General features: G+C 44.6%; 2 protein-coding genes across 2 annotated transcripts in view; one reads left to right on the forward strand and one right to left on the reverse strand.

The window, feature by feature from the left end:
- Positions 1 to 25,155, reverse strand: part of LOC142854247 (H-2 class II histocompatibility antigen, I-E beta chain-like) — a 122,292-nt gene that overhangs the window by 81,776 nt on the left and 15,361 nt on the right. The gene's annotated exons all lie outside the window — the stretch shown is intronic.
- On the forward strand, positions 12,836 to 17,023 carry LOC142853519 (butyrophilin-like protein 1). The gene is given in 9 exon segments (XM_075978704.1): positions 12,836 to 12,877; positions 13,219 to 13,425; positions 13,427 to 13,583; positions 13,681 to 13,881; positions 14,304 to 14,324; positions 14,408 to 14,494; positions 14,616 to 14,642; positions 15,779 to 15,805; positions 16,500 to 17,023. Coding segments are annotated over 9 exon segments (1,293 nt in total).

Consider the following 25,155-nt stretch of genomic DNA (forward strand, 5'->3'; position numbering starts at 1 on the left):
GTTGTATTAGTCTGGACTCTCCCACGGGGTATTTAAGATAGCTCCCAAAGGAGAAACACGTGATTACCTCCCTACACACACACAAACATCACACCACACCTCACCCCACCCTCACCCTCCTGGTTCCCCCTCAGGGCCACCCGAGAGCGCAGGAATCCCATCAAACCTGGATATTTTTTTAATTCGGCTTGTTGTGATTTGGCTTGATTGGGATTTTTGCATAGGCAGAGAGCTTGTGCTAGGAAAAATTCCTAACAGTGGCATCCTCAAAGTCATTGCCTTTTCTGAAGAAACGTTTGCACGGCTGCTTGTTGTCCCCCAGAAGTGTAATCTTTTTTTTTTAAGATTTATTTATTATGTATACAACATTCTGCCTCCATGTATGCCCACATGCCAGAGGAGGGTGCCAGATCTCATTACAGATGGCTGTGAGCCACCATGTGGTTGCTGGGAATTGAACTCAGGACCTCTGGAAGAGCAGCTGGTGCTCTTGACCTCTGAGCCATCTCTCCAGCCCTCCCCCCCACACACTCAGAAGTGTAATCTTTTAGTATCGCCCTCCTCCATCTGAAGTTTACTGGATGCCCATCCCACCCAGATACATCCACACAGCCTCTGAGGAGCTGGGACAAACTGGATCGATACCATCCCAGCTCCATCCTTGACACCCATGATGGGGCACACAGCAGGAGAGCATGACGATATGTTCCTCTCACCTCTTGCCCATCATCTAGGAGAGGCTCCTGTGAGGCTCACATTGTCTAGGTTCCTAGAGAGATGAAGGCTTTTTGGAACTGCTCACTACCTCAGAGAGGGAGCCAGACAGGGTAATCCTGCCCTGCCTCCCAGCTCACCTTCTCCTGGATGTGTGCAGGGCTCTCTGTAAGCCTTGCTTGAGATGCTTCGGGAGTTTGAGGGCCTGGGAGGAAGCCTTAGGTGGACATTTAAGGGGTTCAGAAAACTGGAGGCAAGAGGGTTCCTTGTTACGGGAGGTCCTCCCACTCCTCCAGCCTATCGCTGCTGAGATACCAGCCCATTGGGGCGTGGTCTCTCTCCCTTTAAAAAAGCGGCCACTTCCCTCTCCTCTCTCCACTTCCTGCTCGGCCAGCAACTAGACTCCCTTCCTGGTTGCGCAGAGGGCTGACGGTGATCTGTAAGTATTTTCCCCTTTAAATAAATACCACCCTATTAATCATAATTCCAAACTGGTGTGGCATTTTTTATGACTTACGTCTTCAGTTGGCACCCAACGTTTGGTTTTAGAACCTCTCCTTTCCCCGCTCAGCTGCCGGCCGCGAGTTCGGCTTGGCTGGAGCCCTCCCTTCCTCACCTGCCACCAACGGCCTTGGCCTCCCCACGTGGATTTAAACTCCACAGGCCCGCGTAGTCTCTGCCGCGTGGTTTGCTCTTTTCTGAGCCGTTTTTAAATCTCCCTTGCAAGCACAGCTCTTAAGTGGCGCGAACCAGAGCACGCGGTTGCTGAAAGCTGCAACCCCTCAGGGTGGCTCTGTCACGTGGAGGCATAAGCGGCTTCCAGGTTGCTCTTCTCTACCCCTGGATTCTGGGTTTCTGGTTCCGTCTCTGGAATTGATTTAATTACATTTACTTTGTTGAGCAACTTACATTTTCCAGTTTTTAACAAATACTAGGCGGACTCTGAAACAGGACCCTGTTTTCATCGTGACTCTGCAACAGCGCCACCTGCTGGATAATAGGTAATATGGCAGTTTTCGTTTCCAACGCGAATTTTACTGTTCTGGTTACCAATACAATGGGTTATATCATGCAAGGTTTATATGATTATGGGGATAACTTAATACTGGTTACTAGGTTTCAGTATTCTTTTGAATATTCTATCATTTAGGAAGATCATGGCACTCCTAAGAACCATACAATCTTTACTAGAAACTCATGCAGGTCAGGAGATTCAGGATTCAAAAGAGACAATAATAAAGACAATAATAAAAAGACTTGAAATGATTGAAGAAATGATTGGAGCTGGTGAACAGAGTAATAAGGCACAAGGACAGGATACAATGCCAACACCAGCTATTAGAACTGGCTTACCCAAGGTTTTAACGGCATACCCTATACTTAATTCTGACAAAGCGTCAACTTCTAAAGGCTCAAAGGGAGTCAGAGAAGCTAGATGGATGCCAATAGCGATGAATGATCTAAAAGAAATTAAGCAAGCTATTGTTAATTTTGGCTTGCACTCTGCATATGTAAAGGAAATGATAAGGACTTGGGCTTCTAATGCTAGAGCTACCCCCCATGATTTCCATCAGTTAGTGTCTGCAGTTTTAGATAATGGACCTTCCTTGATGTTTGGAATTTATTTCAGAGAAGAATCCAAACATATGGAACAGCAAGGAAGAGCAAAAGGTGTTGAGGTTTCCCAAGATCAAATTCTTGGTGCAGGAGAATATGCTGATCCACAGGTCCAAGCTCTTTATGACGATGAAGTACTGTGTCTATGTCACCAAGCAGCTTTAAATGCTTGGAATAGGATACGAGATCCAGCAAAAAGGGTTGAATCATATACCAGAATTAGGCAGGGACAGAGAGAACCCTTTATTGACTTTTTGCAAAGATTAATTAAGGCTCTGGACATAGGGGTAACAGACCCAGAAGCTAGACGAATACTTCTTGAATCTCTAGCTTTTGAGAATGCAAACATAGAATGCAAAAAGATAATTGGGCCTTTAAAGTCTAGATCAGCACCTATGGATGAATGGATTCAGCATACGATGAATGTTGAGACGTTTAGCTATAATGATGAATCTTGGGTGGGAGAAGCGATTTCCACAGCAATGAGGAGACATCAAACTGCCAGGTGTTTTAATTGTGGTAAATTAGGACATCTGAAAAGGGATTGCAGGCACAGAATTTCTAGGAATATTATCTCCTCTGTGAATGACAAAAATAGGAGACCTAGGCCTTCAGGTATACGTAGGAGATGCGGTAAAGGCCGACATTGGTCCAACGAATGCAGGTCAACAACAAACAAACAAGGCAACCCGATTCCATCGGGAAACTCCTTGAGGGGCCTCTCGCAGGCCCCCAAGTCAACAGTGGCCCAGTCATTCCCAGTCACAGTGGAGAACGTGCCTCACCAAGAAAATTAAAAGCTCCAATTTCTGCTGTAAAAAGTAATACTGGTCTAAATGATGAAATACGTGTGGAGGATGAGTCAAAAAAAACCCAGTAGGACAGAGTAAACGTATATTTTGGCAGACTTCTATTACTGATCAAAGACCAAAGCTAAGAGTCTGTATAAATGGCACTTTTATTGAAGGCTTATTAGACACAGGTGCGGATGTAAGTATCATTATCCCAGAATCTTGGCATCCAAATTGGCCTCTTCAAGAGGTAGATGTTCAGTTCCTGGGAATTGGAACCCTATCTTGTGTAAAACAAAGCACAAGATGGGTTGAATGCATAGGGCCCGAAGGGCAAATAGGAAGACTAAGGCCATATATAGCCAATATTGCCATAAATTTATGGGGCCGTGACCTGCTACAGCAATGGAATACCCAGATTAACATTCCTGTAGTTCCAGGAAGTCATAATTCTGGGAAGGATATGATGAGGTATTATGGTAAAAGGTGACCAGCCATTCAGGCTGTACAAGAACATACAGCAAATACCAAACCTTTAGAGGTACCAGCAACCCTAACTTTAAAATGGCTAACTGAGAAGACAATATGGATCAAACAGTGGCCTCTATCTGAAGATAAACTACAGGCATTGGAACAGCTGGTGCAGGAGCAACTAGATGCTCACCATATTGAAGAATCAACCAGCCCTTGGAATTCTCCTGTGTTTGTTGTAAAAAAGAAATCTGGTAAATGGAGAATGGTGACAGATCTAAGAGCTGTCAACAAAGTAATTCAACCTATGGGCCCACTATAATCTGGAATTCCTTTGCCTTCTCTGTTACCAAAAGGATGGCCTCTTATAGTTATTGATTTGAAAGATTGTTTTTTCACTATACCGTTACAAGAAAAGGATAGAGAAAAATTTGCCTTCACAGTGCCTACTTATAATAATTCTCAGCCCAATAGGAGATATCAATGGACTGTCCTCCCAAAGGGTATGCTCAATAGTCCTACATTGTGCCAATATTTTGTAAGTAAGCCATTGGAAATAATTCGTAAACAATTCCCCAAGTCCATAATTTATCATTACATGGATGACATCTTGTTATCTGATTCAAATAAAGATACTTTAGAAAGGATGTTTGAAGAAGTAAAGAAAGTCTTGCCTAGGTGGGGATTACAAATTGCCCCTGAAAAGAATCAAAGAGGAAATTCTATTAATTACCTAGGTTACAGAATAGGGTTAGAGAAAATTAAAACACAAAAGGCACAAATTAGGAGAGACCAGTTAAAGACTCTTAATGACTACCAAAGATTGTTAGGAGACATTTCCAGTCTACGACCAGCTGTTGGGATAACACCTGATCTAATAGTTCATTTAAACAAAACCTTAGATGGTGATAAAGATTTGAATAGTCCAAGAAAACTGACATCTGAAGCAGAAAAGGAACTGACAATGATTGAGGAAAAATTACAGGAGGCACATGTGGATAGGGTGAACCCAAATCTTAGCTGCATCCTAGTCATATTGCCTTCCAGAATTCCTCCTACAGGGATTCTAATGCAGAGGGAAGATATTATTTTAGAGTGGATATTTATACCTAATAAACCAAGTAAAAAATAAAAAACTTATGTGGAAAAAGTCTCTGAATTAATTTTAAAAGGTAAGCTGAGACTTAGTCACCTAGCAGGTATAGACCCAGCAGAAATTATAGCACCTTTTACTACTGAATAAATAAAAAAGTTATGGGAAGACAATGAACCGTGGCAAAGAGCTTGTGCTAATTTTTTGGGAGAAATTAATAGCAACTATCCCAAAAGTGGTAGACTTAACCTCATAAAAAGAACTTCTTGGATTCTTCCTAGAATTGTATGTGATGCTCCAATAACTGGAGCTCATACTTTCTATACTGATGCAAATAAATCAGGGAAAGCAGGTTACAAATCAGATGAATTGAGTAAGGTGGAACAAAGCCCTTATAATTCTGTCCAGAAGGAAGAATTATATGCCATTCTTATGGTGCTAAGGGATTTTTAAAAACCTCTTAATATAGTTACAGATTCACAATATGCAGAAAGAGTTATCTTGCATATTGAAACCGCTGAATTTATACCAGATGACACAGAGTTGACTTCATTGTTTATCCAGGTACAAGACATAATCAGGAACAGGCTTTGTCTGATGTACATACCACACATCCGGTACCATACAGGTCTGCCTGGTCCTCTAGCCCAAGGCAATGCTGAGATTGATCAATTATTGATTGGAAGTGTGTTGTAGGCCTCAGAATTTCATAAGAAGCATCATGTCAATAGTAAAGGCCTAAAGAAAGAATTTTCCATTACATGGCAACAAGCTAAGTACATTATAAAGAGATGTCCTACTTGTTCTTTCTATAATCAAACACCGTTGCCTGCAGGGAGTAACCCAAAGGGTACTAAGAGAAATGAAATCTGGCAGATGGATGTGTTCCACTTTATGGAATTTGGTAAATTAAAATATGTACATCATACCATAGACACGTATTCAGGTTTTCAATGGGCTACTGCCCTGAGCTCAGAAAAGGCTGATTCAGTAATCACACATTTATTGGAAGTTATGGCCATCATGGGTATACCTGCACAAATAAAGACAGATAATGGTCCAGCATATGTATCTAAGAAAATGAAACGCTTTTTTGATTATTATAATATAAAACACATTATAGGTATACCAAATAATCCTACAGGTCAGGCAGTTATAGAAAGATCAAATCGTACTATAAAGGATATGCTGAACAAACAGACAGGGACCGAAAATACCCCCAGAAATAGATTACATAATGCTTTATTAACCTTGAATTTTCTTAACGCTAATGAGAAAGGAACGACAGCAGCAGAAAAACATTGGATAATGGAAAAGTCTGCTGAACTAAATCAACCGACTTATTTCAAAGATATGCTGACCTCTCAGTGGAAGCCAGGAGATGTGCTACGTTGGGGAAGGGGTTTTGCTCTTGTTTCCACAGGAGAAGAAAAATTGTGGATACCATCAAAATTAATAAAGTTTCGATTTGAAGAGGAGAAACCTCTTGGAAAGGAGAAATGACAACTCATCCACAATGATAATATTCATACAGGTGGTAAGAAAAACATATAGAATGGGGGCAGGGTTCTGTTCTTATCTCCACAGGAAAACACTCATCTTTGAGAAATTCAAGGGACCCTGGATGTTTGGATACTGACAGATGGAAAAATACCTGCCCATTAGGAAATATCAAGAAAACTGAATGGGTTGTGTAAGTAATATTAAACTATATTTCTAAATGTATAAAGCTGGTTTTGAAGTTGGACTCTGGCTCAGTCCCTCTCCAATTGCAAGCCTGTTAGTAAGAGAAAAACCCAGAGTTTCTGGAGTTTCTGTCTCATGTCAAGAGCCATGATATGGGACAGAAAGAAATATGAGTTGAGAAAACATCTTTGCTTTTCTTCATATCTATCATACTTTTCATTGAATATATCTATCATGTCTTTCATTGAATATATATATATGTCTCTATGTCTATATGATTAATGTTTAAGTTTTTCATAATGAACAATGAGTTTTTCCTGAAGTGACATTTGAAGTTTCCAGGAAGAAGATGGGGCCCCATAACAACAACTCCACCTGGTTGATATGACGTCATGATACTGATAGCGCTACTACAAAACCTGCTTTGGGTACCAGCTGCACAAGACAGTTCCAACTTGGTTAGCTGAAATGGTGCACATCTTATACAACATTTTGGCCAGACCTGCACAAAATACTCAGAGACTATTTGCAATTTTAAAAGACATTGATCTTGAAATTTAACCATCATTTTATTTTCAGAGGATCCCCCAGAAAGAACGTCGCCCCCATGACAGCTGGAAGTAATTCTCGAGGACGACGTCCCCTCTCCCAGTAAAGTTTGCCCTTGGGTTTAGGGACATCATTTAGGGGTTGATTATAATTAGTATACGTTTGAGGGTTGGGGGAGGAATTTTATAAGCTCAGGGATTTTGGAAAAAAAAAGAGGGATGATGGGATAATAGATTTGTAATTGTGAGTTACTGTTTTTAGACAAATATATTGGTATAGATTCTTGTATATTGATACAAAGTTAAATTATATTGACTATTGTATGCATGCATGTTTCTACCTCTGTTTAAAACATTTTTATGTATTGACATATATTGTATTGATATATATATTGTATATATTTACCATATTGCAGTGTACATTTCTACCTCTGATTAAGATACTTATATAATGTTTGTGTATTGATATATATTTACCTACTGCAATGTATATTTGTAAATTGTTTATATTTGGAGGTCATTGTCCTCATTTGTTTCACAGTCGTTTATTGTCTTAGTCTTTAAGTTAGATAGATATTGAGAATTATATAGACTAATAGTCATCTAAGTTTGTCATTTATAATTAGACTAATCAGATTCTTTAGATATATAGAGATTATACTCAATATAGATAGATAATCTTCAACTTCTTCAAAGAGCTGTAGAAAATGGCCTTTAATCTAACTCAGAGTTTTGTGGTAGTGAGACACAATTGCTCCTGGCAACATCACTCTATTCCCGAGAGAATGTTGAGCACCAAAGACACTCCACCTGGAGCCTTTCTTTTTGGCAGAACTGGCCTTGGGGCAAAGAAATGCCCATACCTCAACCACTGACAAAGATACAGAGCGTGCATCAATGGATAAAACAGGACTGTCATATCCTGCCAAGACAGGGTAAGATAGTTTTGAAAAGTTGCTTGCCTTTGAAAATGGTATGTCAGTTATGTTAGGCCTTAGCCAAAGTTGGTTGCTTCAACGCTGCTAACGTGACTTTGGGTGATTGCCCAGGTAGCTAGTTGTCTCTGTGATCTGTTGCATGTTTTGGAAGTTGTTTTCCTGAACTTCCTAATTACCCAGGTAACATTATTTCCCTTCTCAGATCTTCGATGGGGTTGAAGACTATATAAATGTAGTTACTTTTCCTCTCATGATTTGGCCAAGTTATTTATTATACAAGACCTAAGCTAGTTAGAATAGGATATTTGAACTTATTGTATATAATTTCATAGTAGGTTTAGAACTCTCTTATTTAAACAAAAGGGGAGGTGTTACGGGAGGTCCTCCCACTCCTCCAGCCTATCACCACTGAGATACCAGCCCATTGGGGCGTGGTCTCTCTCCCTTTAAAAAGGCGGCCACTTCCCTCTCCTCTCTCCACTTCCTGCTCCGCCAGCGACTAGACTCCCTTCCTGGTTGCACAGAGGGCTGATGGTGATCTGTAAGTTTTTTCCCCTTTAAATAAATACCACCCTATCAATCATAATTCCAAACTGGTGTGGCATTGTTTATGACTTACATCTTCAGTTCCTCTCAGGAAACATCGGGAGCTTCAAAACCAAAGGTAAAATAAGATTAGATGGGCTGGAGAGGTGGCTCAGAGGTTAAGAGCATTGCCTGCTCTTCCAAAGGTCCTGAGTTCAATTCCCAGCAACCACATGGTGGCTCACAACAATCTGTAATGAGGTCTGGTGCCCTCTTCTGGCCTGCAGGCATACACACAAACAAAATATTGTATACATAATTAATAAATAAATATTTTGGGAAAAAAAGATTAGAAAAGACTCGGGAGGCAGAGGCAGGCGGATCTCTGTGAGTTCGAGACCAGCCTGGTCTACAGAGCTAGTTTCAGGACAGGCTCCAAAGCCACAAAGAAACCCTGTCTTGAAAAAAAACCCAAAAAGAAAAAAAAAGAAAAGAGAACTTCAACACAGACATAGAACAGTAATAATCACATGGCTATGAGGTACAGCCAAGAGCTGGAGCAACAGAATTCTTTATAAACGACATGTGTCTAGTGACATGTGTCTCGGAATCCTAGAATCTGATGTTAATCTTATTATTGATGATGCTTAGGACTTTGGGGTGATCTATAGAACTGCTTTGATGTCTCTGTTTCCTCGTCTGACAGTGGGTTGGATGGTAATCCTTAGCCTCAATTTTTTGAAATTATCTAAACTAACCTATGGGAAGCAAGGGTGTCTGTAACACACCCATTTAGCCATGTGCAAGCAAGTTCTATCATGTCTGCTGGACACACAAGTAATTATCTAATGCTTTGATACCCTGTTATCTCCTCGTCAGTCCTCTCATTCATAAAAAAAAAAGAATTGAAAAGATGTGAATACGTTTCATCTTTCTGATTCTCATTCACCCCAAATTTTCTCCGTGGACATTGATTAAATCCACCTCATCCAGCTGGAGTTACACATCATGGACAGCTGGGCCCTCCCATCACACTCCCGTGTCGTGAGCAAGAAGAGAAAAGCTTGCTGTCCTTCAAGCCTGTGAACAACCATATTCCTGCTCACAATGACAGAAAGACTCAAGCGAGCCATAATTAGGCTGGCAGGAGGGCTCAAGGGCTAAAGGCACATATTCCTCCAGGGGACCAGAGTTCAAGTCCTGGCACCCACCTCAGGAAGGGCTAAAGGCACATACTCCTCCAGGGGACCAGAGTTCAATTCCTGGCACCCACCTCAGGAAGGGCTAAAGGCACATACTCCTCCAGGGGACCAGAGTTCAATTCCCGACACCCACCTCAGGAAGGGCTAAAGGCACATACTCCTCCAGGGGACCAGAGTTCAATTCCCGGCACCCACCTCAGGAAGCTCACAACTGCCTGTAACTACAGTTCCATGGGATCTGATGTGCTGGGAAACCTCCGTCAGCCAGTGACCTTTAAGAGGCTGAAGCAGGTTAGGGCATGACCTTTTGGGTACCCAGAGAAAACCCGCCCATCTGCCCAGCTCTCTCTCTCTCTCTCTCTCTCTCTCTCTCTCTCTCTCTCTCTCTCTCTCCGAGTTATCTTGAGATTATTTGACTTGTGCCCCCCCCCACTTTTAACAGGTTCAGTAACACTGATGGCCCCTCTGGACTCCGGGGACATTTGTACGCATGTGAACTAACACACAAACACTCACAACATACACAGAAAGAAAAAGAGAAAGAGATGCAACCCACACATAATTAAAAATAAAACAATTATTTTAAAGGGAAGAACAAAAACACTAATTTATATCCTTGACATTCTAGACCGAAGGTTGTTCAATCAGGTCGTAAGAGACACAAGAATGAAACAAGTACAGACAGAATTTTCCAACAAAACTCTATATATCACGAAGCTAAGTTAAAAGTGAAAAACGAGCTTTCAGAAGAAATTGTTTGGAGAAAATGGCTCCCTTGTAGATGGAGATATTCACTAAGATCATGTGACTTTCAGCGGTTGCCAAGAGATGACAATATACAGTGGAGTAGGAAAATGCAAAATTGGGGGCTGGAGAGACGGCTAGGTGGTTAGGAGCACGGGCTGCTCATGCATAGGACCCGGATTTAGTTACCAGCACCCACGTGACAGCTCACAACTGCCTGTAACGCTGGATCTGGGCATCTGGCATCCCCTTCTGTCCTCCATGGACTCTGTACACATGCATGCGGACAAAATACCCACACACATGAAATACATTTTTAAATGCAAATCTATTGAGAGTTGCCAGGGCCTTCTGTCATTTTGTTTTTGTTTGAGGCATGGTCCTCTGTGGTTCATGTACTGAGGCTCAACACTGTCAGAAGTCAGTCATGGAGTAGGGGAGAAGCATGCTTGGCTTCGTCTCTAAATCAGTTAACCATGTGAGTGACCCTCAGATCTGAACATCGGACCTGCTTGCCTCTCCCTGGTAGTGCAGGAGGCAGCTTACGGTGAGAAGTCTCCAGAGCAATCTACAGCTGCTTACTCTATGCTCAGCCCAGTGCAAAGTCCTCTGGATGATTTAATTCCACTCCTGAAGTAACTGAAGACCTGGAGATGGCTATGACTTCTGCTAGATTCCTCTAAAGCCAGAGCCCGGGGGGAAAGCCTGTGTGTCCTCCTTAAGGAGAACATCTCTGAAAATCCGACACCCTGGCCCCAGCAGCCACACCCTTGAGTAGTGGCCACAGTAACACAGGTGCAGATGGTCTCCAGGGCCAGGTTCCGGGTCACTGAGGATCCCAGGAGCTTCCAGGAACCCACAGCTCTGTCCAGACGGTGAGCAAGGAGTTTGTGCCTGTGAGCACATCTGTCCAAGGGAGGTGTGGGCCTGAAGAAAGGGGGGTGGAAGTCATGAGGACGTAGTGAGAATAGTACCTGTATTGGGAAATAAGTAAATGAACAAACAGAAGAAAAGTGAGGATAGACCTGATGTGGGCGTGGTCTGCTTCCTTGTGTGACTCCATCCCACCACACTGAACTCAGGGAATCCAGCTCCAAGTTCCCCTGTGAGACCGTGGACCCACAGAAAGGCAAGAGAGTCCTCCTCCCCCAGCACAGAAAATGCTTGGCCGTTTCACATGCCCGTGAGGAAACTGTTGGCCTTTAGAGTAAAGGATCTGAAAAGCCTTGGGGGGAGGGGGGAGATTGGTGGGTTTTGTCTTAAGGGGTTTGTAGGAGACAGAGATAGAAACCTGAGAATAACGTTAAGTCTTTGAACGGGGGATTTTCCTGAACTTCCCCCACCATTGCCTTCCTACAGGTGAACCGGCCTTGGCTTTCTTCCCCTCTGGAGATGAAGGGCTCTCCGGCCATCCCTCAAGCTGCCTGTCTCCTCCCTCTGCTCCTCCTGGTGTCCACCGGAGTCTCGGGAGGTCAGCGTTCTGCCTTCTGTCCTGTGCTTACTGTCTTGTTTTTAATGGCTTCTCTCAAGTAAATGCAATCACTCGGCCAAGAAAATGTCCTCCCCGAACCTTTGGGTAGTTTTTATAAAGCTCAGAACTGTGACATCTACCTGAACCTTTGCTGAATGTGGGTGACTTGAGGCTGTTAACACCTCTGGTGTCTGTCTGTTGAGCTATCCTTCGTGAGGTTCACAGCATGCATCATTTTCTCCTGACTGTGGCCAGCTGCCAGACAAGAAGCTGCTTAAAGGGGAGGTGGTTAGTTTAGCTTATGGTTTGAGGGTCTGGACCACTGTGACAGGGAAGGTGTGGGGTTCTGTGTGTATAGCATAACAAAGAGTTTGGATTCAGAATTCTTGGTTGTGACATTGAATAAATCTCTTATTCTCTCTGGGACACTGCCCCTTCCTTCATAAAGAAGAAGCACCCTCTAGATGAAGTCCCCAGACTCTGGAGAGAACTTAGAAAGGAGATCATGTGAATGGCATAGTCGGGTATTGTCTCCTGAATCTGATGTCAGGTGGCAAATAAAAAAATCAAAATAAAATCCAGGGCTGCACATGCCAGACAACTGGTCTACTATTGTGGGAACTTCTTCAGCCAATAGCCTTTAAGATACCAGCCCACTTTGGGGGTAGTCTCAAAAGTCTATTGGCTGAAGGAGTTCCCACAGCACCTCCCTATTTTGTTTAACTATCAAACACATGCTAGACAACTGGTCTATCATCAAACACTAATGACCTTAAATACTGATTCAAAATTCTGTAAGTTTTGTGTGAAAACACTTGTTGGGAGGGTCTGTGTATGTATAGATGTATGTATTCACGTGTGTATGCATGTGTGTATATGTATATGCATATGTGTAAAGTTATCACAACATTGTTTATAGTAATAAGGTGGAAGTGCTATAAATGTTACCAATTAGGAGAAGCTTGGCCGTAATGGTATAGACTGTATATTTGTTTATGTGTGAAGGCAGAGGTCAACCTCAGGTCACTGTCCACCATGTTTTCTGAGACAGGACCATCAACCCGGCTAGGTTGGGTGGTAAGTGAGTCCCCAAGCTTGTACCACCTCACTCGGGTTCCACGTGGGTTTGGGGAAGTGAACTCGGGTCCTCATGGTTGCACAAGCACTCTGCTGACCGACGTACTTGTCCAGGCCTCTGAGCCTGTTTTGTATCCTAAAAGATCCCAGGAAGTATATCCGGTAGTAACACTGACCCCCTCTGAGATCAACTTCCAGTACATCAGGACAGAAAATACAACTAGACCCATTTTCAAGTTTAGCATTTCCTAGATCCTCTTTAACCTCTCTGAGTCCAAGCACATGTAAAGACGGTAAGCCAAGATGAAACTGAGTCTCGGGGTAGCCTCAGCTGACCTCAGCTCCAGGCTGCTCTTCCTTCCCTCAAGCACTCTGGCCCCCCAAAACAGCAGGCCTCAACCAGGTGTCTTCTCTCCTCAGGGTTAGGCTCTGCCCCTCTTGTTCGAATGGCAGGGCCCGAGAACAATGGGATCCGGGTATCATGTTCCTCAAGTGGCTGGTTCCCCAAACCCACGGTGCAGTGGAGAGACACTGTGGGGAACACTCTACTTACTGTCCTCCTCGGAGTCACAGACCCAAGACGGAGACGGGCTCTTCCGCGTGGAAGCATCTCTTTTGGTCACAGATAGAGCTGTAGGCAACGTGATCTGCTCCATCCAAAATCCCCTCCATGACCAGGAGAAAGCAAAGGCCATCTTCCTCCCAGGTCAGTGAGGGCCAAACTCCCAGGCAGGGGAGGGGGAGGGGCGGGGCTGAAAGGAGCTGCTTCAGGCAGGTTTCTGACTCTGAGCACACCCTGTCAGAGCCCTTCTTCCCCAGGACTTCTCCATGGAGAAGCGCTCTGGCTGCCTGCCTCCCCGTGCTATTCATCCTGTTCAGTGCCATCAGCCTTGCTACCTGGAAAGTGCATCAACACAAAGAGCAAGAGATAAAGAAAAAGTCAGAAGAATTTCAGGAAACGCAACAGATGAGGAAGGAAATGAAAATTGCAGTGAAGAAGAGAGGTAGAAACGGGGACAACAGAATAAGCCAGGGGTTCATAGAGAGGAGGGAGGCATGGGGTGTGGGGGCTGCACAGAGCGGATAGGTCAAAGGGAGTGGACCTCAGGCTCTGAAGGGCAGCCTCAAACCACAGCCCACGCCTTCCCACCCTGCTCATCACGATCCCATGCTTCTCCACACCCTTCTTCCAGAGGGTGCGGCTGCTTCTCTGGCACCTGCTTCTCTTCCTATGAATTGGTCAAGAACCTGCTTCAGAAGGAGCCCTAAGACACCTTAAACTCCCAGGGCACCTTATGGGTTTACAGTGGCCATGCGGCCACGCTCATCTCCCTAACTGTGCGGCCCCTAAGGGAAGTCAACCCTACCTCATTTAGCCACTCTTCAGATTCAGGGGGATTTCTCACAAACCTTCCCTTTCTTTCAGATGACCTCAAGGCTGACTTGGGTGAGTGTGACTTCTCCTCCCTCTCTGTAGCATTTGCTTCTCTCTCGCTACTCCGGACGTTCACCGAATGTTATTTCTTTCAGATCGGCGGAAGGCGCTGTACAGAGAAGGTAAGAGACCAGGCGTCCTGCACCCAGATGCCCTGATGTCAACTCCCCCTCGGTACCCTCGTGAGGTGGGGAGGAGGGAACTGAAGGGTTTAAGGATGACTGGTGTGGAAAGCCGAGGGGGAAGGGGGAAGTGTGAGGCCACAGGTCAGCACTCAGCTGTCTCTGGTCTGTTCTGTTGCAGATTGGAAAAAAGCCCTGCTGTACCCTGGTAAGTGCCCCGTGGGAATTGAGTCTTGCCAGCAGCTCTAAAACAATGGGCATCCTATCTGGAAAGAAACACACACCTCACACATGCACACTTTCATGGCTGCCGACTTGCAGACTGAAAAACAACAACAACCCTTTTGAGACAAAGCCTCACACAACCAAGCCTGGATCACATGCTGTGTGGTTAAGGCTGGGTGTGAGCGCCTAGGCCTCCTGCCTCCACCTCCCAAATGCTAGGATTGCAGGTGTGCATCACCGCACCCAGCAAGTTGTGATCATTTATGTCGGGGATTCAAACAATCAATTATTGTCTGTAGCTAAGAAAAAAGAAGAGATAACTGTTTATTCTGTGCACATGTGTGCCTGGATGTGTATGATGTGTGTGGGACTGAGTGTATGTATGATGTGAGTATATGTGTCATGTGTCTGAGTATATGTGAGTGTGTGAGTGTGTGTATGTGTGTGTGCAGTGTGGGGTTCACAAACACACTAGGTTAATCCTTGATCTCATCTGTGCAATTTCCATACATCAGACATTGTGACACATGCAGGGGGCACAGCTGTCATCTCTGACCCTGTGGAAGTTGAAAGTCCCCAGGAAACATAAGTTAAAGACCAGGCTGTTACAGGAAGCCTGAGTACTGGAGGAGGTGACAGACAGGTGGGCCCTCCAGGGTGACAGACAGTTTATAAGCAGCTTCTGCTGAGACTTTAAAGATTTGTTCTAAGATGTTCTAGCAGGGCTGTGGAGATGCCACAAGGGCTGGGGAGATGCCTCAGTGCTGAGGAGAGTCCTCAGAGGCTGGAGAGACGCCTTGGGAGATGGAGAGACACCTCAGTAGCAATGGTTACTCTTGCAAAGAAATCAAGTTCAGTTTCCATGGCTTACATATGGCAGCTTGCAACAATCCTTGTTCGCCCCCCACCATCCCCCCTCACCTGCATCCCCACCCTCACTCCACCCCCAGCATTGAGTCCCTGAGACAGCACAGAGAGCCACCTGCCTGCGGGAGTTTCTGGACACTAGAAAGTCCGAGGGACTTAGTGAGGCAGCCCTGGGAGGAGAAAGCCCTGGGTCTCCTTTCTGTTCCTTGAGGGCAGCTCTACCATCCACCCGCCTGCTCTGCTCTCTTTCAGACTGGAGGAAGGAGCTGTTCCAGCTGGGTGAGTCGGTTTGCTCTGGCTCGCCTTGACCTCTGTGATTTCATTTCTCGTTTTGGAGATGGGTATCAAGCCGTGCACGTGCCAGACAAACCGCTGAGCACTCCGGCCTCTGGCGTCTAGTGTGATCTTCCTAACAGACAGCCATGTTGTTCGGGTTGAGAGTGGGGAGGGGAAGAAGGAGCCCTGCTGTGTGACCCTGTGCTGCAAGCCACTGCCAGGCTCGGTCTCGCTGGTTCTGTCCCCTTCTCCACACACTGGCCCAGCGTTCTTGTCTGTGGGATCCACTGGATTGAACAACAGAACCATGGCCCCTTACTGAGGAGACGCCTAACTAAGGAAACACTGCTCCGAGGGGCGAGAACACTCAGCTTCCTTTTGTGAGGTCAGCTTGTGACCAGCCCTTCCACAATAGATGAACAAGGCTCTCTCCTACCTCACTCCATGCTCTCCCAAGACCCTACAGTAGTATAGACAGAACAGAACGAGATGCAGAGCTCAGAATGCGCTGTGAGGGCCCATGGCTCAACACCTCAGGAGCATTGCTGCACCAGCCTCCAGACCCGGTTTCTTTAAGACTTTGCTGGTCTGACAGCCTCCAACACACAGCGCTAACTTTGAACACAGCGTTATTGATATACATACTTTGCAGTTGTGGCTTCGTCTCCTCTTCACACCTCCTCCCTTTCCTCACCAGCTCCTGTGAAGATAAATCATGAAGTGCCTGACCAGGACAAATCTGGTCCAGAGACAGAGGAGAGCAGCAGAGAGGAGACCGCGGAGCCATCCCTCAGCAACCCACCAGGAGACCACAACGTCATCACACTGTACCAGGAAGGCTTCATGTTGGGGAGATACTACTGGGAGGTGGATGTCAGGGACACTGAGGATTGGACACTGGAAGTTTATGAACTGTACACTCAGGATGCGCCATCCAAAGAATCACTGAAGAAATTCAGAGTCTTGGAGAAGAAGGGAGATGAATACAGGGCTCTTACCTTCTGTTCCCAAAACGTTTCTCTGGAAGAGCGTCTGCTGCTGGAGACGCAGCCACTGAAGATTGCAGTCTTCTTGGATCAAGAGGACAATGACCTTTCTTTCTACAACATGACTGATGAGACCCACATCTTCTCCTTCGCCCAGGCCAGTTTCTTGGGATCGCTCTATCCTTACTTCACACGTCATGCCAGGGACCTCTCTCTGTCACACAGTCCCAAGTGAGGCACACGGAGAACTCAGTGGGCAGCTGCCACAGCATGTGGTCTGCAAACTCCAGGACTCTGGTCCTCCTGGGCAGGCACAGGCAACTCTGGCTGGGAGGCGCCTTTCCTGAGCCACTGTGTCCAGTTTCTGGACATCATCCTGAGACTGCATGGGCCAGTTTCTCAGACTATCAGCAGAAAAGACAGCTGTGCTTTGCATGGTATTATGATTGCTTCCTTTTGGATATAAATCTGTTTAGTCATTCCTAAGATGATTGAATCCATGGCTTCCTGAATCTGATAGCACATTAGCTCCCTGATTATACACCGGTGGCATTATTATTATTATTAGTCATTCTCTTGCAAGTGTCTAATGCCCTCTGGGCACATTCCCCCAGTGTTACTCTCTGTTCATGTCTAACGTACTGTACACCAGCAATGTGCTGGTCAGGCTTTTGTCAATTTGACCCCAGCTGGAGTCACTTGAGAAGAGGAAGCCTCAGTTGAGAAATGGCCTCCTTCAGATTGACCAGTAGGAAAGTCTGTAAGACATCTTCCTGATTGGTGGTTGATGTGGTCTTCACCCAGCCCACTATAGATGGTTCCACCCCTGGGCAGGTATTTCTCTTATTGAAGGCAGAAAGAGAAATTTATCATGCTGCCTAAGCTGTTAATAGGGGAAATAGGGGCTGGAGGAACAACTTGGAGGTCAAGGGCACGTGCCCCTGCTGTTCTTGCAGATGACCTGAGAAAATTCCCAGCCCCCAGACCCAGGAGGCTCACAACTTCCTGTGACTTCAACTCCAGGAGATTCAGTGCCCTTTCCTGACCTCCACATCAACTGTGCTCACATGTGCATTCACACACACACGCACACACACACACTCACACACACACACACTCACACACACACACTCACACACACACTCACACACACACACACTCACACACACACACACTCACACACACACTCACACACACACACTCACACACACACACACTCACACACAGACACACACACACAGACACACACACGCACACACACACACACTCACACACACAGACACACACAGACACACACTCACACACACTCACACACACAGACACACACACACAGACACACACACACACTAACAAAAAATTAATAGAGAAAATGCAAGCTTTCACTTCAGCAGAGGAGAGGACGGCTCGTTTTCTTCCTCCCCAATCAGAGCTATGGACGACAAGGGTAAGAAACACCTGGAAGGGACAGTGCCTCGGCTCAAATGGGCTCTGCTGCTGTCGACTAGACCAGAAACCCTTGACCATTCCTTAGACACTGGGTCCAAAGAACAGAACAAAGTTTAGCAAGATAAAATTCATAGTGCCTAAGACTAAACACAAAATGTCCAGGCAAAGTGCAGGAAAATAGAACTCTCAGGATGCAGAGACAGTCGACAAATCACGGTTGTGCGGAACTGTTACGTCGGAATCCGCATCAAGCACTAGAAGGAGGAGTGACTGAATGTTAAAAAACGTTTTTGCAGGTTTGATTTAGGTTTTCTAAGGATCCAAATTAACTTCTATGGATGAAAACTGTGGTGAGATGTTGATTTTGTTGGATACGGCTGAGAACACAGGAGAAAAATCAGTCTTCATCCTGTGTCCTCAGCCAGGTGTCAACACCCACAGTTTGACCTGCTGCAACTCTGGCGTCCTCTAGTCCCGTTTGAATCGGACACCATCTGACAGTCAGTCAGGCATGTCAGCTCACCCAGGGCTCCGCTCCACAGGCTCACCCTCCACTTCTGTTTCACTTGTGCTCCCCATGGATCAGCTGGGGCCCCCAGGAACCCCTCTCAGGTTCAGCTACTCTGCTTGTCTCATGGACTCTGGAGATTGGAGGACCATGGAAGGTATCTGAACCTCACACTGCCTGTTCTCACAAGTGGAATCAATCACAGTACACACTCATGAAAATTCCTGAGGACGTGTCAACAGGAGTTGATCTGAGCAACTGCCATGAGTACACCCAATAGGCTGAGACAGAGTTAATATACTTCCCTATTCTACTTATCGTTTTAAAATTTTTGTGACTCTTTTTAAAGAGATCTATTCATTTTATGTATACGGGTGCTTTGCCTACGTGCACGTCTGTGCAGCGTGTGCATGCTGTCAGTGGAGGCCAGAAAAGGGGGTCAGATCCCCAGAACTGGAGTTACAGCTAGTTGAGAGCTACCGTATGGGTGCTGGGAATTAACCCTGGTCCTCTGGAAGAGCAGCCAGTGCTCTTAATCGCTGAGCCATCTCTCCAGCCCCAAATTTTAGCATCTTATTACATAGAAAAGAATACAACCTTTGACAATGTAAGCTACTACTAAAACAGAAACAGAATAGGATTCAACTGGAGCAAACGAATTTGTCTGACAGACTTTGTGCATTTTACTTAGTGATGGCTCAAGCAGCTGCGGGCTACAGTCAGGGTACAGATAGCAAACGCTGCCAGCTGTTTGTGGGCTGAGGTTTCGTGAGAGTGACCTGAGTAAGCCAGACACTTGCAACGGAGATTTTATGGCCCGTTTTGTGCAGTGTCCAGAGCGGCCTCTTGCTTGCGGGATCATTTTCCACTCCACTTTGCGACAGCACTCAGGAGCTTGAATCTTGAACTTGTGAGTCTTGAGCTTCCTTCCAGCCTGATGATAAATGCTGCCCCCAGTGTGGAGACTCGCTAGGATTTATGTTGGGAACACAAAGTCAGTTTAGTCTCCTGGCCACATGGATCAGGAGATCACATAGCTGGGGATTTCCTGAAACCGACTCCTTCCTGAGATGGTGACTCAGGAAGGGAAAGATGGTGGGAGATCTGCTCATGAGGCATGAGAGAGGTGCAGAGGTGGGTGAGGAATTTCTGGTCCCCTGGCTGCTGTCCCATCCCTATCTCTTTCTTCTTCCATCATCTCTAACTTTTGGACACCACTGGTTCTGATTGGGTAAAGTCAGTGTGAGTAGCCAATCATCAGCAGAGAAAACCAGCATCATCAGTTGCTGGTTAGAGATTCAGTAAGAGGGTCCTCTTATGAAACTTGCAATTCCCTCCATTAAAAGATAGAAGGAGCATGAGGCGGGGAGGGACTGGGAACTGGGATTGGTATGTCAATGGAGAAAAGAGTGGTTTTTTTTGAAGAATAAGTACATAAATGATATTTTAAAAAAAGACACTCAGCCTGACCTGGAGGCCCAAGCCTCCTACCCCAGCACTTGGGAGGCAAAGGCAGCTGGGTCTCTGAGTTAGAGGCCAGCCTGGTCTACATTGTAAAAGTCTCCCTCAAACCAACCAACCAACCAACCAACCAACAAACAAAAAAACAGACTAAGGATAGTTTTTTTTGAGGTGGGGGGAGACAGGGTGTGGCTTGGTTGGTAGTTCATTCCCTGACCCCATGGACGTCCCCACATCTCTGTGCATGTGGACAGTGCAAACTGGACTCAATGGGTTGGTAATTTTTTTAAAAGTGAATATGAAGTTTGGAGAGAGACATGTTGGAGGGTCCCAGGGGAAGCTGGAAGCAGGTAGTGGTGGTGAATAGAATCTATATACATTGTATACATGTGTAACTTTTTCAAATGATAAATGTTGCAGCTGGAACATTAATCAGGCCACAGGCTGAGCCAGCTCTAAGATGGTCTGTCATTCACTCACCAGTCTGAACACTGGGGGAGCATTCAGTTCTCCTACACCTCTAAACAGGACTGTGGAGCAATTTTGAGTTTGAAGCTTGTGAAGGAAGATTGCTGCAAGCCAGGCACTGAGGTTTAATGATGTAGATGTCTAAAGTGATTTAAATGCATCTACTTCAAGTGAATCTGCCACTGTCTTTCACATTCCCTTGAGCTGGAAAAGGCTGTGGTGTGTGGACATCTCCAGCAGCAGCTTTCCCCAGCTACTGATGATGTGGCAGAGCTCAGGCTCTTGATTGGACGGTGGAGTCTGCACTTACTCAGTTAGGGAAATCCCTGAGAGGTTAAAGGAAACTAAAGGTTAGTCGTGGTGTAGTCCTGATAGGGGGGCCTTTCCAGCTTGGTCTATGAACTGTTGCTGATTTCAGTGTTGCCTTCAGTAGTTCACGGGAGGGTCCCTGTGGTTATCCACAGCCCAGTCCTCAAGGGAGACGCTCAAAGCAGAGGCGGGGTATCCTGGGGGATGAGGGTGGGGTCCTGCCAGGTTTCAGTTGAAGTCCTAGGAGCAAGAGTCTGGGGAGTGTGGAGTGTGCAGCAGAGCTGGATCTGGACTGAAGCAGTTCTCTCTCTGACTTGGTGCGCAGGTCTGAGAGATGTGTTCATCTCTGCAGGTGTCAGCTGGACGTGATGTTATTCTTTCTGATGTCATTGACTCGACGTATCTGGTGTTTTATCCTTTAGCACAACTCACTGAGGTCAGATTCAGAGTTGCTGTGGATGCTCAGGGAGGGAGCTGGCATTCTCACAGCTGCGAAGGTTAGTACCACACAGGAAAGAGTTTAGGTTCCCTTTTCCATCTAGATCTTCCGTCAGCTGTGCCATGGCAAAGCATCAACCTCCTTAGAGGTCAGAGCTCACACTGGGAAGATTAAATACAAGGGGTTGGGCTTATGACCTCAGGCATGCCAGGCAAGTGTCTCCCATAGAGTTGTAGCCCCAGACCTCTCTTCATTTTGAGGCAGGATTCATTAGTTAGCAGGTTAGCCTTGAAATTATGACCTTCCCGTGTTTACCTCTGTGCTAGCTGAGATCACAAACTTTTTAGAGGCTCAGGTGGGAAGATTATTAATGTTTTACCTTTTTATTACATGTTTTTATCTACCATGTGTTTATGTATGTGTCACATGTCACAGCATGCCTGTCACAGCATCAAGTGGTGTCAAAGCACAACTCTCAGAATGAGTTCTTCCCATGAGTGACCTAGAGCTTGAACTCAGCTCATCAGGCTTGATAGCAAACACGTCACCTGCTGAGTCACCACAGTAGCCATCGGAAAGATTAGTTTTCAAATATTTATTTCACTATTTGACCACTAATAAATGGTCATGCTGAATTACTGTCCTGTAATTCCATGTTATATGGACACTGTAGAAACTGATCAATCTGGGTTTGGGAAATGGCTCAGTTGGAAAGAAACATGTCATACAGGGATGAGGACATGAGTAGGGGTACCCAGCATCCACATGGGAAACAGACAGAGTGTCCTCTTCTCATCCCAGCACTGGAGTGACTGGACAGGTGGGTCCCCAGGTCTGGATGGTCTGCCAGCCTAAAAGCTCTAAAAGTCTACAAGTCTCTGTGGTAGACCCTGTCTCAAGAGAGTGAGGTTATTAGTAACTGAAAAATGGCACCAGAGGCTGGTTTTTAAAAAATATTTATTTATTTATTTATTATATACACAATATTCTGCCTGTGTGCATGACTGCAGGTCAGAAGAGGGCACCAGACCTCTTTACAGATGGTTGTGAGCCACCATGTGGTTGCTGGGAATTGAACTCAGGACCTTTGGAAGAGCAGGCAATGTTCTTAACCACTGAGCCATCTCTCCAGCCCACCAGAGGCTGATTTTTAGCCTCCACATGCACATACATGTTTGCCCATGTGCATACACGCACTCACGCGCACACGCGCACACACACGCGCGCGCGCGCACACACACACCTGCACCTGGACACCAACAGAAATAAGTCTGTTAGCCCCATCTTTCCAACCCATCCTGTAAGTTGAACCTCTGCAATGTTGTTTCATGTTTTAAAAAAAGTGATAAATTATTTTCATATTTACTTCATTGATAGTCCATCTCTGGTGATGAGTAAGTTTCTGACAACATGGAATTAACAGAGATTATTCACATTAATGTTACTTTTTCTAAATAAAATTAACTTAAATATTAAAAAAACATTTTGGGTATAGTAAAACCCCTGCCATCACAATGTCAACTTTCATGTCATACGTCAGTAAGCCCAGCACACAGTGTCTGACATAGTAGAGTAATCTTTGATTAAATCATCAGAAATTAATTGGGATCTAGAAATAACTGAGGCACCATGTTTGGACATGAAAATGGACAGTCAAGGCAGTTTTGTTTCCATTCATTGTTATATTTTGCAGACACACATGTGCACGCATTCATACTAAATAGTAAATCATCAGGAAATTAAGTACAATAAAATATCTTTTATCACAGTACATAAAGTAAGTTAAATTTTGTTCTCGATGAAAACAGAGAAATTCAATATTTTTAAAAGCCCTATAAAAAGTTCTCAATAGACAAGCATCAGATTTTTTGTGGTCTCTCAGGGAAGTGAACTTTATATTCTACACATGGGTCACAGAAGGACGACAAGGTGGGGAGAATAGTCCAAGGTGACTCCCTGTTCTAAGGTCACCAGTCTATTCAGACAAGGAAGTCACATATCAGCAGCCACAGTGATGGGTATTGGGCCTTTGTGGTTCTCCTGAGCTGGTGGAGGAGAGCTCTTGTCAGGAGTCCTGAACAAGCAGAAGCCAGGCTGGGCTTTTCCCACATGTAATCAGACACATCCTATCCTGTCTGCCTGTTCCCAAATACCCAGCAGCCACTTCCCAAATCACCACACAGAGCTTATGTTAATTATAAATACTCAGGCAATATCTCATACTTGTTGCTAGCTAGTTCTTACATTCAAATTAACACATTTCTATTAATTATGTATTGCCATGTGATTCATGCCTTTACCTGTTCTCTAGTATATCTTCCTTCCTGTGTAGCTGGCTGGAGTCTCTTGACTCTGCCCTCCTTCTTCGCATCATTCTCAGTTTGGATTTCTCACCTAACTTCCTGCACAGCTACAGGTCTGTCAGCATTTTTATATGTATAATGTAGAAAAGGATTGTTCCACAGAATTGCTCATTTTTGTCTAATTAAAAAAGAGGATTTCAACCTTAATAGAGTAAAACTATATACAATGAAAACATTTATTAAGTAAGAATTACAGTAACATTATCCAATTCATTTGCTAGTTAGATTTTCTAGGTATACAAATATATATTTCACATACATAGGTAATCTTCAAACACTTCAAAGACCTTCAGAATATGGTATTTAAAATGTTTTAAGAACTTAGACTATTTTAATCAGTGAAACATATTGGATAAAATACTTAATTATCTGTCTCATCTTGGTGAGTCTAAAATTTTGTATCTAATTTATTTTCTATTAAAACTAAGGAAAGCTAAAATTATAACATTTAGTCTTCAACTCCATCAATGAACCCAGAGGGTGAAATGTTACCTAATGACAGGGACATCAGGCTACTTGGACAGACACCTAAAGTTCCTTTGTAATGTTGGGGCATTGAACTCTGTCTTACAGGTCTAGAATGTCTAAAAGACTTTCCTGTGAAACAGGGAACTTGGAAGGACTGTCTTAACTTCTGTTGGCAAAGTTCAGCAGTCACCTTTCTTGCATCCTGTTTGAAAAACAATCAATAAAAACTCAGAGACAGAAATTGGGGTACAACCTGAAGACCAAAAACAAAACAAAGCAGCCAGCCCATTGGCTCTTACCTCCCCCTCAGTCTGAAAATGGCAATCCTGCCTCCAAGAATCCCAGAATGAGACTGTGACCGAGAGCTGTCTTTTTCTGTTTTATAATCCTCTCAAATTCTAGGCTTAAGGGCATTTACCATTACCACCTGGATTCTATAGCAAGCTAGTATGGCTACTAGGATTAAAGGTGTGTCTTATTGCTGCCTGGTCTATGAGGCTGGCCAGTATAGCTGTTTTACTTTTCTGATCCACAGGCAAGTTTTATTTACTAACATGTAAATGAAATGCCACTGCACCTGCTGGCCAGTTTGGATAGTAACTGTCAACAATTGTGGCATGGGTAGTTTCTTTGCCTACATGCCTAGCTTTTGTCATACAAAAACATTCCATATGGAGTTTCTTCAATGCCCATCATCTTCTTTAAAGTAATTAGTGCCACCAGAGCAGATATGTCTCACTGATGAGAATAGTCTAAGTTCTTAAAACATTTTCAATACCATACCATATTCTGTAGGTCTTTGAAGTGATTGAAGATTACCTGTGTATCTGAAATATATATTTGTATACCTAGAAATTCTAACTAGTGTGACTATAAATTTGTTATTATAGCTGACCATTAATTTG

This window comes from Microtus pennsylvanicus, chromosome 7 (assembly GCF_037038515.1).
Source record: "Microtus pennsylvanicus isolate mMicPen1 chromosome 7, mMicPen1.hap1, whole genome shotgun sequence".
NCBI classification, from domain to species: Eukaryota; Metazoa; Chordata; class Mammalia; order Rodentia; family Cricetidae; genus Microtus; species Microtus pennsylvanicus.